Source organism: Lepisosteus oculatus, chromosome 4 (assembly GCF_040954835.1).
Source record: "Lepisosteus oculatus isolate fLepOcu1 chromosome 4, fLepOcu1.hap2, whole genome shotgun sequence".
In the NCBI taxonomy this organism is placed as follows: Eukaryota; Metazoa; Chordata; class Actinopteri; order Semionotiformes; family Lepisosteidae; genus Lepisosteus; species Lepisosteus oculatus.
In genome coordinates, this window is record NC_090699.1 from 27,520,392 (window position 1) to 27,535,579 (window position 15,188).

General features: G+C 36.5%; 2 protein-coding genes across 3 annotated transcripts in view; one reads left to right on the plus strand and one right to left on the minus strand.

Moving 5' to 3' along the window:
- The window catches only part of bub3 (BUB3 mitotic checkpoint protein), a 126,235-nt gene that overhangs the window by 37,304 nt on the left and 73,743 nt on the right, over window positions 1-15,188 (minus strand). The gene's annotated exons all lie outside the window — the stretch shown is intronic.
- The window catches only part of LOC107077321 (uncharacterized), a 38,470-nt gene continuing 23,956 nt past the window's right edge, over window positions 675-15,188 (plus strand). The window contains exons 1-6 of one of the 2 annotated variants that reach the window (XM_015346540.2): window positions 675-862; window positions 1,725-1,860; window positions 2,636-2,739; window positions 3,294-3,442; window positions 5,855-6,083; window positions 6,635-6,855. In XM_015346540.2, coding sequence (XP_015202026.2) covers window positions 1,739-1,860; window positions 2,636-2,739; window positions 3,294-3,442; window positions 5,855-6,083; window positions 6,635-6,855 — 825 coding nt within the window. In that variant the 5' untranslated portion in view covers window positions 675-862; window positions 1,725-1,738. The remainder of the gene's footprint in view (window positions 863-1,724; window positions 1,861-2,635; window positions 2,740-3,293; window positions 3,443-5,854; window positions 6,084-6,634; window positions 6,856-15,188) is intronic. The other variant, XM_015346541.2, reaches the window with a different exon arrangement.

Sequence of the window (15,188 nt, forward strand, 5' to 3'; positions counted from 1 at the left end):
TACAGTATATCGATTTATGAACGTGTTCACGAATCTTTGTAAATAAAACAGGATGTGAGGAGAAATAAAGAGGTGAAGTGGATTCGTTGGAAAAGGAGAGGTCTAAACTGAAGAGTGTAACCACCAGTTCGTTTGGCAATTCCGTGTCGTTTGTACGTTACTGCTGGTGTATTGCATGAATTTAAAACTTCAGTAGAAGACAAGTGCGGGTATCTGGAGCTACTAAAGTAGTACCTCCAAAATGTAATGTAAAATATGGATTAGAAGCAAAAGTGTGAGAGATAAAAGAATGATTAAGACCTGGAAAAATAAATATATATATATTGAGATTTTCTAACGCTGTACATTAATTCTTACACAAGTGACTTTAAAATATTCTTTGTCAATTTTTCATTCAAGAAAGCATTAGGAGTGTAATCAACTAAATTACACTCTGGTATAGTGATTTCATATACAATACATGGTTGTGTTGTTAGTAAATACAGAAGCAAACATTACGAAACTGCTAGTTACAAAGGCGAAATGTTTAAAAGGTAGACCAGTGTTAACTACACAAAGAGCCTTAACCTTTAAAACATCACAAGGAACAACCACGGTCATCATGACGCCCAGCGCAATTACGTCACCACATTATTGACCAAGGCGTCTTGGCGCTCCACGTGGCGTGTTGTTTACATCTTGACTGATTGCACACATGGAAGCTGGAAGAAGCACCGGGATTGTGAAATCGCATTCCATGCTAATATTACAATCTCGGCAGGCAACTGCATCTTTCAAAGTAGAAGCTTACAGTTTTAACACCAGCGAAATGGCAGATTGCTGATAAAAGCTGTCTAGGCTTTTTTGTCTGTCGACATAAGAGGTCAGTGTCAGACTATCTTATATCTTTTACTCGGAAAGAGGTCAGCTGTGCGTGACTGAGATCATTTCCAGAGAATGGGTTCAACTTTTGTTTTTTTTTTCAACTGTTTAAATTTCCAGGCTTTAATACACAGAAATAAAGCGGTTTGTTTATGCCTGTCTTTGAATTTCATTGAAAGAATTGCCTGCTTCAAAGATTTAAAGATATGTGCTGGATAAAGACTATCGCATATTTTAATTAATATTATTTTGATAGAACAGCTAGACTATAAACCGGACAAGGACAGTGTTGACGCATGTGTATAGCTATGTCACTGTCACATCCAGCGAGCTTGTGACCTCATAAAAGCTGTAATTAGAACTGACTCTTAACCATTAAGGTGATATCTGTTGATCTACTTACGTTTTAATCTGTTATTTATAATGTACTTATTGAGAGTATGTTTTAAATTAAAATTATTGGGAAAGCACAGTATCTGGTAACTTTGTTGATCATTTATTTGGTTATGAATGACTCTTAACATGGAATCATTTAATTGCAAGTTGAACCTGACCTTTAGGAGAATCAACCCAACACTGTAGACTCAAGTCAATATTTATAACGTATTTCACCTTTCTAATTTCTAATTTCATTAGCTGATGCATTTATCCAAAGAAACTTACGCTTGAATAGATACCTGGGTATACTGTACCTGGGTATTTTACTGGAGTAATTTGGGTTGCATGTTTTGTTTTCTGTTTCTTTGCATGCGTTTTTATTCCAGTATTTATGGAACCACGTCTTTCTGTTCTGATGTAGCATGGTTGACACTTTTGTTTTCACTTCTCTCTCTCTGTTTTCTATGTTTGGTATACCTTCGCAGATCCTGTTTTCAGGATGTTCCTGCCTGGGAGCCAGATGGTCCACTTTGACTTTGCTTCAGGCTTAACTGAGCACAGAAGCCAAAGTGAAAACATTCAGCAAACAAAGAGTTTCAAGGAATTCTTAGTAAAACTGAAGTAAATTTAAAATCCACATGCTGAAGTATTTTGCAATCATATTCACAAAACCTTGCAGTTTCATTTATTGCAGGACTATTTAGCACAATGTAGTGTCAACTAAATGTACACTCTTTTTTCGAAAATATACAGTATATTTCATTTAACAGACTGTCAGCATTTAGGGGCACAAGAGCCTTCATCAGCACAAACAAATTTGGCTTTTGAACATCCATGATATATATATATCATATATATTTACATATTTTATTGTAATTTTTATAATTGTGTATGTCTATGTTTTTTCTGATTTAAAACAAAGAGTACTCTGCTTCATGCAGAATGTGGAAGGTTAAGAAATTGAATTAATGGAATTAATTTGCAGTAAACCAAACTACAGCTTATTTTTAGTGGTGACTGATATTACATGATATGAAGTTAACAAGGAATAGGTTTCTTCCATGCTGAAAAGAGATGAAACAAAACACAGCGTTTTGACTGTGGAGCCTTACAGTCGAAGAAGGCTCCACAGCCGAAACGTTGTGTTCTCTTTCTTCTCTTTTCAGTACGAAATAAACCTATTATTTATTCTTTTGCAGCCAACGCATGCTGACACAGCTACCCACCTGAATTATATGATATGATATCAGTTGATATCATATATTTACTGATATAATAAATAATTTTGTTTTACAAATTGTGGTATTATCGGAGGATGAGAAAGTAATAAGAATTTTCTCTTTTGATTGGGATTTGTGGTATATTAAGAACCAGATTCCATTTTTTTTTTATTTTGGAGGGTCATTGGTGGGCTGAGAAAAGATTCCCTCTTCTGCAGCTTGCGAGTTCCTAACCAGTATCAGACAGCAAAAGAAGAAATTGATCTAGTCATCCTCACAGGTACTTAGAGTGTAAAGCTGGCTGTATTTTGTCTTATCCCACTTTGAGTTGGTTATCCAAGAAGGGTTATTTTGACATAGTGTTCAAGATTATTTTTTTTATATAATGAGGCCACAGAGGTGTAAAGAATAGTAAGAGCTGCCACAGATGTCAAGCATTGCCTTAGAAAGGTTATTTAACCAGTAGTGTTCATAAATCCTATGGCCAGTAGGATGGTCCTAGTCCAGTTCAGTGTGTAATATCAGCAGTGCAAGATTAATATTCTAAAAATATTTAAAAAAAACATGATCTGATAGATTAGTTTATCAGTCCTGTTCCTACTGGTGTCATTTTAATTCATCTGTTTTTCTACTCGCATAGATCGAAATACCATTTCAGTCTTGTTGCTGTGGTTAATATTGTGGGACAGAAATTCTGATATTTGAATTGAGTCGCATTTGCAGTTCTCTTACACAATAAAAACTTTAGTAGAACTTAAATACATAAATAATTAAATGGCTTTAAAGTTTTTTTTTATTTTTATTGTTTTTTAAATAATCCTCTTTGTTTGTCAGGGCGTGGAATATTTTGTATTGATGTCAAAAGCTGGAAAGGTGAAGTGTCAGTGCAAAGACAGAACTGGCACGTGCACATCAAAGAACAAGAAGAGCATTTCACAAACACTTCTATCACCCAGATGCCTGATCCAGTCCAGGCGATTAAGGTATTGTTAAATCTGTTGTTTTTTTTGTTTTGTTTTGTTTATCTGGTAGGACCTTCTTCTGTCATGAAAATACTCTTTTGGGATTCTTCTTCTGTTTTTGAGGGCCTTCCTTTGCATCCTGTAGTACGTGGATGATAAATACTAAAACACACATTGCAGTAAATATCATAAGACTAAATGTCAGAAACCAGGACACTGACTTTTGTAAGCTATTTTGTTGATAAATAACTGCAGGGTGAGCAGCATGGTGGCTAGCATTGCTGGGGCCCTGGGTTCACTTCCTGGGGTGTTGTCTGTGTGGAGCTTGTATGTACTCCCTGTGTTCGTATGGGTTTCCTTTAGATGCTCTGGTTTCCTCCCACAGTCCAAAAACATACTGATAGGTTGATTGGCTTGTGTAAAATTAGTCCTGGTGCGAGTGTGTGTCTTTGCCTCTGTGTGTGCTATATGATAGATGTCCCTCCAGGGTGTATCCCACCTTGCGCCTTGTCCCGTTAGGATCTGGCTTCCCCATGACCCTGTACGGGATAAAGCTTTTAAAAAATGGAGGGGGGATAACTGTGTAGCCCCTTCTACCTCTTCCAGTTTGATACATTTCAGAAATGAGGTTTAATTTCTGTATACTCTACAATGAGTAAGCTACGACAAAACAGAATATTTGTGTAATATTATAACAGTGCTAACAGCTTTTATGTTTCTTGATTAACTTAGAAATATATTTTGAAACTGGAAGAAATATAGCCCACCATTCCTTATACACAATTGTGTGTTTCCTCTTAATTTCAAACAGTGGTTCACAGAGAATGTTACCAGGGATAAATTTATCCAATTATTTGTCTATTTTCATTTGCTCATTTCCCTTGGCCAGTAAGTATTTCTATCTTAATTCAATGAAGATCCATAAAGAAGAACTTCCGAGCTAAACGGTTTATTTGTTTCTCAAATAAAAGTATTGTGACTGTATAGAAATAGAGAAATATACAGTAAGAGATAAGAATAGGGGCTTAATATTAACCTGTTTTTCTATATCACAACCCCTACCTTTTAGTATATACAGCCTCTTTGGAAACAAGCATTACTCCTCCAAAAACCTTTTCAGAATAAATGTCTTCAACTAGGTAACCATAATCATGCACACAAAGTTGAGTAGCCCTTTACATTCTAGTGGTGGTTAACAGAAATATTCAAAGTAAGTGCTCCATAAAAGTAAGAGATTCAGTCTCCCATTTGGAAAAATTAAATCAAGTCCCAGATTTTTTTTTCCTCTGGGCTGTACTGTACCAGACCTTAATGGATGCGAAATAGATTAATTTTTGTGCCGATATCAGGGACTTTACTTGGCAAGCACAACTAAGGCAGTAGTTTCATAGTCCTCCTATATTTTTTGATTGATCTAAATTATGCTATGAGTGCTATTTTTCTGAGTCAGAGTAACATGATCTATACAGAGATAGCAAATACTTATACTTTATTAAACTCTTGAAGCTGGGCTCTTCATTTCAATTGCTGTAATTATATTCACTGGAGGAAAAACAAGTGCCCAAACACAGCTGCCAGGCTGTGGACTACAAGGCTGGATGGGATTAATTGTTTCCGAACAGAAGCTAAATTTTGGCGGAGGTTGGGATAAGCGGGGGCTGCAGGAACATCTTAATGTTACGTCTGACATAAGTAATACACTCCACTTACTAGAGTGAGCCTCACCATTAGTTCTCAATGCAGACTGCTCACTCTGTAATTATTCCAGGTGTACATCTTAGCCAGCATTAGTTCCTCATGACATCTGATTTTCGTCTGATGAAGATAACAAGAGGATAATTGCCCCCCTTTTTAGTCCTGCTTATTAATTATGACAACAATATAATAACAAGAATAGCATTTTCTTCCAGAGACGCCTATTGATTGTGGTGGGAGATGGGCTTATTTCTTAGGAAAACTGAGATATTAGACCTTTATATAGATGTATGTTTTTTCTTATGTGGAGTGAACTGAGTTTGAAAAACAATTCTATCTGTGTACATGAGAGTTGGGATTCAGGATAAGATCTTCTTGAATCCACAGTGAATGGAACCATAACCTTTGTTAGTTACCCAAGTCTGAACTTTTGATTTATTTCAAGATGCTCTGAAACTTTTAAGTAAGTCTGCTTTGCTTTTAAACATAGCTTAAATGTGCACTTTGTGAGCACTTAATTTATACTGTATCAGTTTTTATAATTAATTTGTGACCTTGTTTCAAGTATTTACTCTGTAGGTTTTGGTTTGGATAAAAAATAGTTATACAGTATATAGTGTGATTCAAAAATACATTTTAGACTTCAAATATTTTTAAAATGTCTGTTTTTAAAAGCCAAAGCAATGCTAGTGATAACTTACAAGCGGTGTCCTTTACTGTAATGCTTTCTTCCCTCAGAACAAGACAGCCAATCTGTGGAGTCGTGTAGTGCGTAGCGGTGTGGCTGTCCACCAGTCTCTCTTCATTCCTTGGGTGGTCTTCCTCTCGCCAGACTGCATACTGGACGAGGATCTCCAGAAGACCAAGGAGGTGGTGACCCATGGAGGCCTGGATTCATTCTTTCACTCCTTCAAAGAAGGTTACCTGGGATGGCTTTCAGACGCATTCACTCCATCTGTGTTATCTGGTGAGTGCCATGCAAAGCTTTTATGTAGTTATAGCTGTGTCCATGTCACAGATAAAAGAAATAAACAAGTAAATTCACCACCTCATATTTAGTATAGAATGTACAGTATTCAGGCTATGTGTCACCCTATTTTTTTTATTAAATCCAATGCATTGAAGTTCTACGCAATTATTTGAATCCTGGCTCATTTTAAACCTCATCCTTTTACAACTTTACACTAAAAAAAAATATTTTGAGTTGTCAGCTCCTAAAAATCCTCACGACTCCAAAGATTCCGCACTGTCCTTAGCAAAAAAGATCATGACAGTCATTTTCAGCTCAGTTTTGCCAAACAAAACTCCGGTAACAAGGGAGTATTTTAGCCAATTAGATGAAAGACCAGCTGACAGGAGACCAAAGATGCTCTGCTGCTTAATGACAATGCAGATCAGTTACTACTTTTTATTTGCCATGTGAAATAACATTCAAACGAATTACAAACATGCTTGCCCTAAAAATTCACCTCAATTACAGGATTGTGACTGCTGTCTTGTGTGCCTGCTGTTGGGCAGGCCACCTCTCTTACCGGCAGATTGCCAGCATTAGAGAGGTGCTAAAGAGAACAGGGACATGGGACACGGTCAGCCTGCATGGTGGGGGGCAGCTGAAGGGAGACTACCGGGGCTGCCAGCACCTTGCCCTCAGCCGCGAGGAGACTGACGTGCTGGAGTTCTCCCACGTCCGCACCCTGTCAGCAGGGTCCCTGTGGGTTCTGCTGGGGTACTCCCCAAAGGTAGGCAGTGGTGGAATCTGTCCCATCTGAGGCCTTTCTGGACTTTTCAGTGTTCTGACCGATTCCTTTTCCATAATTCAGTGACACTGGCGATATCAAGCAATAGCCCTTTTTATGTATCTTTTGGGTCCAGATCTTTTTTTTTTTTTGGGTGGCACAATGGCACAGTGGTTACCATTGCTGATATGCAGTGCTAATGCAGTGGGGCCCTTGGTTCAATTTTAGAACTGGTCTGCTATCTGTGTGGAGTTTATATGTTCTTCCCCCCCTAGTCCTAGTCATTCCTCCCTCTCGTGTAGGTTAATTGGCTTCTGTGAAACTGTGTGTGTGTTTTTGTGTCTGTGAGTGCCCTGCGATGGACTGGTTTCATATCCATGGTGTATCCTGCATGATCCTGTTGCAGGCTGGGTTAGGCTCCAGCTGCCCATGACCCTGTATTGAATAAAAGGGTTGGAAAATGAAGGGATGGATGGATCTTTTGCACCCTAGCCATTCAAAAAACATGTAAAGCTAATTGTTTGTGGTATTCACTTTATGCTTTGGAGATTTGTCAAAACACATCTTATTAGAAACCGTGTAGAGGCATCTGCCTCATCTTTCCTTCGGCTTCAGTAACGAGATACACGTTGCACACAGAATAACCTGGATTTCAGACCTTTGTTATTTAATTGAATTGCAGAAAGGTGCTTGCCCTTTGATAGAGTTCTAGTTCACTTCTTGTACGTATGCTTTTCTGTTTCCATTCCTCTGTGATATCCAAGATGAATTTTGTTTTCATCCAGAATTAAGCTTTAAAAAATGAAGCTGGGTTTTAAAAAATAATGACAACTATGAATACACACAGAGTGCAATTCAGTCTATTAACAGAGCGCACAAAAGCCAGGAAGTTTGAAATGTAATGACTAGAAATGTAATTAAAATGGAAATTTGTTGTTCTTGTTGCTGTTGGATTTTAAGTATTCACTGGCGTGCTAATGCTTTAGAAATTCACTCCATTTGGACAGGCATAACAGTTGCCTGTGGTACAGTAGAGTATTACATTGTAGTCATGTGAACAACACAGGGCTTCAGGGGTGAGAGCTTCCAGTTGTATCAGTTTCTGCATGTTGCTGTAGAAAAAATATACAGTACTCACAGAAAAAAAAAGAAGGAACTAAAGATTATATGAGAACACTGGTAAGTTTACTTTAGTTGTTTGATGCTTTGTTTTAAAAATCGTATGCGTGTTTATGTTTTATGGCTGCTTATGAAAGAGAGGGATGTCTACAAGTGTACCATTCAAGAGGCTGGCACATTCAATCTGAACCGTGGCAGAACAGGACAGGCTTCATTGCAGCTGTAATAAATTACCTACAAGTGCTGCAGAACAATAACAAAAAAGTGTGAGCCATCCATTTCAGTACCATTTACAAGAAATCAATATCAATACTTAATGCAATACTGGTGAAAAATGAGCAAAGATACAGAGCGAATAATAAAGCACAAATGAAAGACCTTGGAGTGTTCCACTTCGGGGCGAAAAAAATAAGAAAGCAGTTTTTTTTTTTTGCTGTTGGATTGTATCATTTTTACTTGTGCTGTGGTGTGTAAAGATATTTTTCACAGAGGCTCATTTTGTCCTCTTGTCCTGAAGTCTGACGGCCAAGCAGGCCAGCACACTGGGGACCACGTGAGAAATCCATCTTGCCTTCAGTTTGCCACAGCCAGCATTTCAGTGCCAGGTCTCATCAACATCACCACTGCACCACTGTAGGCTTTATTGTCTTTACTATAGACTGTACTAATTTCTACCACAAACTTCACTAATATTTTTTTCACAATTTCAATGAGTTCTTGAATTGAACAAAGGAACAATATAACCTGAAAGCAAGAGGACAAATAAAGGAACTGATATCCCACTATGCTTTCTGCACTGAATCTTTCAGATTCAGCAGAGATCCTGTAAGATCCAAGATTGGTGTGTCTACACAATTGTGACTACTTCACTTATTTTTTTAACTAATTGTTCGCATTTAGTAGTAATTGATTTCTGTTTTCTTTTTAACCTGTATGCTAGTGGTATTCTGCCTAGACTACAGGTCAGTTTGGGACATTTGAATGTAGATACAATGCTTTGTTCATTAATCATTAATGTTCATCAATTAGTATAGGATATGTGATAGGATATTGACTCCATGCTGATGTGTCCCAGTATGTGTGTGAAGACATTGGGGTCTTTGGAAGTACCAGGACAGTCACATTGCAATCTACTTGTTCATTTATTTAGGAGTGTCACAGCTCAAGTGGTCATCTGTTTTGTTTTTTTGTTTTGCTTGCGATTCACATGAATTCTTTCCTATAGACTTAACCCACCCATTCCATTTTCTTCTCATTCTTCTCATAACAGTTGTTCAGGCTTCAATAAATGAATAAACGACACCCAGTTTTGCTGCATCACTGACAGTTGTGTTTTCAGAAATTAAATTGTGTGCAGTATGTGTTTATGCATTAAACACGTCAGTTAGGTGGGTGGGATAAACACCTAAAAATGACAAGATACCAGATGTCTCTTAAGACTTTAATGCCTACATGTCAGTCAGATATTTGTCATTTTCTGCAGAATTGCTTATTTTTGTAATATTATCTAGCCCTTTACACCATTAAGCATACAACAGATCTGTTTTAGACTGTTTCACTGCTTGCTAATTTACAAAATTTACAAGTTACATTACATCACTTATTGGTTGTGGTTTCAGTAAATCCAGGCTTGCTCTATTGCCTAAGGAGGCTGACTTAAAAAGACTTAAAATTTTAAAGATTCTGAGTCAAATCTTTCTGTCAGGGTTAATCACCCAAGAGACGGTGATCTGAGAATGTTTTCCCAGCTCTCTTTGTAATTTATGATTTGGAATTTGTTATAATGAGAGTGGCTTAGAAAACCAGGACAAGGGAAAGCCTCTCAGACTATTGACACTCATCCAATTTCTAGTTGCTAATTGAATTAAGAATATGATCTATCTGGTATAAAGCTTGTACTTATTGAGAATATCTTTTTTTAAGTAGGGCCCTTTTTGTTTTTGTACAGTTTCATTTTCATTCTTATTGTAAGCTCAAATCAGTTGTTTTCAATGCTGGAATAACATGTATGTGCAGAATAATTAAAATGTCAACTATGATGTCAACATACATACAATAGTTGGTATACCTAGTTTACATAGAATCTTTTGAAGGCAAAAAATGGATGGATATATTTTTTGCATATTTTCAGAAAATGTACAGAGGGAAAAAACAATTATTTCTTTTCATTTTCAATGTACTCTAAGAATAATATTTTGGAGGCAACTATTTACAGACAGTAATCCTGCTGATCTTCTAGACTGCAATTCATCAAGGAAAAGATTCACAACACACTAAATTAGCAATGTGTTGAAAGGTGGAAAAGTCACATAGATAAGACATATGCACTAAATATGCATCATGTGCTTGAAAAGGCAGTATTCCTATATAAATATATTTTAGACTAGACAATATTTTTAAAATGCTTACTATTGTCCTGATACTCGCTCTTGCCTAGAAGATGGTTTCAGACCTGAGCTCGAGCTACAGCAGCAGCCAGTAGATGGCACTGCAGTCAAGTTTTCTGACCTACTTTTCTTTCCTGCCCTGCAGATCTGCTAGATAGAAATGTTTAGTTTTATTTTTTGAAATATTATAGACTTTTCAAAACAGTCAGCTTCAGACAGCCGAGGCAAACAAAGAAGAAAAACTGTATCAGTATCACTGATGCAAGTTTTTCCATGAAAACTGACAAGGATCTCTTCTGCACTGCCAGCCTGACTTAAAACAAAATGACTTTTTCCTTCTGAGAAATACAGTACAGATTATTTTGATGTAATAATAAATTAAAAGACGTTTCTTCTGCAATTTGTCATAACTTAAGAACATTAAGTGGCTATTCAAATAAGATGTTCAAGATTATACATATTTCCATTTGTATAATCAAAGGATTAAGAGTCCCAATTAGTCTTTACAAAATACACTAATTTTGTATTGTTCTGTAGTATATCAAGTTAAGGGAGGATACTTTATGCTACTTCTTGAAGTAAGGTCTTTAGGGATCTAGTAAATGCTTATTAGATTCAATAGAAAGTCCTGAACAAAGCTGGCAGATATTCTTACTGACTTGCATAGTTATATAGTAATTTTAATATAAGCTGTAGCAATCACTGTGATAGGAATTTGGCAGCTTTTCAAATTTGAGTCTTTGAACCTGCTGGCCCAATTGTATTATATTTTACACCTGGGTATTCTGGAGCACCGATATTACCAACACAATGTTGTTGACTTCGCTGGTATCATGTATCATGTAGGCTGGTGTAAGAAGAGGTTAGATTTATTTGGGAATGGAGCTGAATGACCTACACATTCAAAGGATCACCCAGAAACGTGGCAGGTTTCTCTGGTCAAATCGGTTGTGTAATCTGCTTTACTTCTCCAGTGTGAGTTTCAGGTAGTCACTTTTCAACACAAGTCTGTGCACAAGCTTCTGATACACATATTATGCATTTTTTAATAAGTGAATATTAAATTGTAGAAAATGTGTATGTATGTTATTAATAAGGAAGCCTATGTTACTACTGTATATATAACTTACTACGTTACTTGTTATGCAATTGAGTCACATTTAAAGGTACACATATTGTACTTTTCCACTTTAATGGAAAAGAGGAAATAGAGAGTTTTGTGCTGATATGGATCCTGTATAAGAGTTGCGTTTTCTCAAATGTATATACATTTTTACATGATGAAACTGAAGTCACAGCAATTTCAAATATTCAGGAACCATGTAACTGATGTTTAACAACTCTACACCTGGCATTCATTGTGACAGGATTTGATCCAAAAAGGCAGATCAGTATTCCTGACTGTATTTCCTTGTGAAAGGTACACCTTTAGTGTACTTTCTCATAACACATCTATAGTGCTATTGAGCACTGCTGTAAGTATGGTTCAGATTGTTTTAAAATAATTGATATGTTAAGTTTATACGATAACATTATATATATGTTATATGATATAATATAGTGTTATATGTTAATGTTTAATTAGGAAAATGATGAATATGTGCTGTGTTGAGCAGTACTTTATAAAGAGTGGTATATTAAAGCATACCTAAATTTGATAAAATAATGATAGTATAGTGGTGATCTATTGTTACTATTCCAAAACACAGGCTTACACTAAATTAGTATTGAGCTTAACTCATTAGTTGTCCCACTATGAGCTGTAAGCAAGACAGTATGCAAGATGCATGTAATTTGGAAAGGTGTACTTATGTTTATACTGCCCAAAGTCTCATCCCCCCCAGGATATATTTAACAGTGGTTATAACGTGAAGTAATAAAAGGCGCACTTTGCCACTAAGGCAGAAGTAAAGATATTAGAAGAAATTTCTGTGAGAGAACTATGATTGCAGTTTTCTCATTATCAAAACAGTGAGTGTAGCGTTTGTATATGATTGTAGTGAGGAATATGGCCATAAATAAGCTGATATTGTATACATATTATTTATTTTGTGTTTAGTTTAATTTTGCTTTTCAAGTGTACAAAAGATGATATTATTTTAAATGCTAAAAATGTTTAATTTGATTATATGTGTTTAACTTATCAAAGAGTTGTTGTTGTATTTAAGAGTTTGTGGAGTTCAATTATCATGTTTATCCTTGCGATACATCATATGAAACATTTTAGTAACTGTGGGATTATGTCACTGAGACTAATAATAATAAAAATACAATAAGGGGGATTTGGCATGGCATCATATCAGCGTTATAATAACCCAGCAATTTCATTTATAAGCCCTTGTTTCAGCTCTCATCCTGACATTGAAAGCTGAGCAAACTGAGCAAGAACTGTTTAACCTGGAAATCCAGCAAATTAAAAATTGGTGGGGGTTTTATGATTTGGACCTCTCTGTCTGAGTCATGTGACTTGGCAGGAGTATGTCGCCACACAAATTGCTTCCCCCTTTGTTTTCACTCCCCTCTTCCCTCTTTGGTGATTATTTTTTAGATCACTTCCATTAACATCGGCATGCCGAGCGATAATTAGTCACTCGGTGTTCTGTGCGGCCGAACGCTCATTTAGGTAAGCAATGCCAGCCGTTTGCAAGATGCTTGTTAACTGAATGCAGTTAATTATATAAGAAGATAATTACATGTAAATGTTGCATCTAAAAGCAGCTATCTTGCCCGCTCGCTGTTTTAATAGGCGAGCGGTTGGAATTTCTGTTTTGTTTATCTTAGAGTGAGGCAATTAATTGATTTAACTGATGAAGTGAATATGCTGGATACTCTTTCCAGACAGCAGCCCAAATTAGATACTGTTAAGATATACAGTATGTATCAGCCATGTTTGTTTTACCCTACATGGGTTTGAGATCAGGGGACCCTTTGAAAAGGCGCTATATCAAATAAAAACTGAAATTGAACTTGATTTGACTTAACACCTCAGCTGTCAGAGATAGTTGCGGCTGTTGTTTTTTTTTAATTTGACTGCTAGACATAATAAGCCACTGCTAAGTAAACAAAATTGTAGGGACCACTTCCATAATTTTCTTTGTTAATAACAGTCAAATTTCAATTATTGCATTAACAGGTGGATATTCATGTGGGCTCTAACCTGGCAAATGCCTTTTGAAATATTTGACAAAAATATTAATTAACACTTGGAACTGACGTTAAAAAACAAACAAAACAAAAAAACAAAACTCTAGCTTGTTCTGTAAGTTAGAGGGGTTTTCCGCAGGGATTACCACTTAACTACAGGTAGACAGGGATAGTGAAACATATTTTGAAACAAACATAGTGAAACATACAATTTTTTGTAGTCTCATGTAAATATTACTTTAGAAGTAAAAGTATATTACTCATTCTTAGGAGTTTGATAGTGTTCTCTCGGTTCTGTTGTTATGGTATAACCTCAGGAACATCACCAAGTATATTTGGAATAGGTCTACATTTCTTGTTATGCTAACTACTGTCTGTTTAAATGTGACATTAATGAAAAAATTGAAAGATTTTCTTAAATAAAAGTTTAGAAAATTATTTGAAAAAAGTAATAATTACACTCTTATATACATCATGGTTGCATTCTTCCTTTCCCGTAAAAATCAAACATGCCGGTAATCCATTTATCAATATTTCATTGTCCGTGGCAAATGATGCAGCTTTAAGCCCTTTTTAATTCAACCGCTGTCAAATTAAAGGATATTTAGTGCATTTTAAGAAAGTGAAGTCAAGGGTAAAGGCAGGCAGAGGTCACCGCATCCCAGCATTCCCGGGGGACATCCTGGCTGGCTGTAAAGAGGCGCAGGATCCATTACTGTTGTAATGGAGGGATTCCTCTGGGCAGCATAAGGCTGGCTCTCTGGGGAAGAGCTGGCCGGAGGAGCTGGGGACTGATCACGCTCCAGCGGAATCCATTCAGGTCCCAGGGCAGAAACCCCGACACACGGCTCTCCAGATGCTTTTCATCTGATACCAATCAAACACGTAATCTTTAATTCTCCAGCGGGCAAGAGGGCATCCTTTCGGGACCCACTGTGTTAAAACATGATATGTTATTTACAAAAAAATATTTGTAAATGGAAGCAGCATGGCTCACCATTATGTAGCCCTTCAGCATCTTTCCCTGAGAAACATGACACTAGCTGTGGACATGTCACAAGACCAAGCTACCACCCCCCAGAAACACACATGCCTGTCTGCTTTAGGCTGTCTCTTTGTCTTCTGCATCCCTTTTTAGTTATGTATGTCATAGTTCTATATGGTTTCCATGTGAAGAAATTGGGCATTGCTACAAAGAGGTATTCTCTCACTCTCCTAGATCTATCTGCAGTTCACAAACACAGACAAATATATAAACAGAGAGATTCAAAATATCAGTAAAAGAAGTAAATGACGTGTAGCAAATTGATAGATATAGGGGAGATTATAGGGGAGGTAACAGCAAATGTTATAGTTATAGCTATTATCTAAATGTGCTTATTCTGAAAATATATTTTCTGAAAAAGCGCCTTTAGAAAACAAATGGATGTTTCGATTTGATAGTCTTTATCCCAAGCTGATCAGGATGCGTAGCAGCCGCAAGAAACCAAATATTGTGGAAAAAAAAGTGGACAGAAAATCCTCCATTGATTTTTTACAGTGCATAAAAACTAAGCCATTACACGTGATGCAGATATACACAGTGTAAGATAAAACATCTAATGAAAGGCATGAGCAAAGCGAAAAAGGTTTATATTAATATTTCAGAAGCTTGCTCTTCTGCCTTTTTTCTGGATTTTCTTTTAC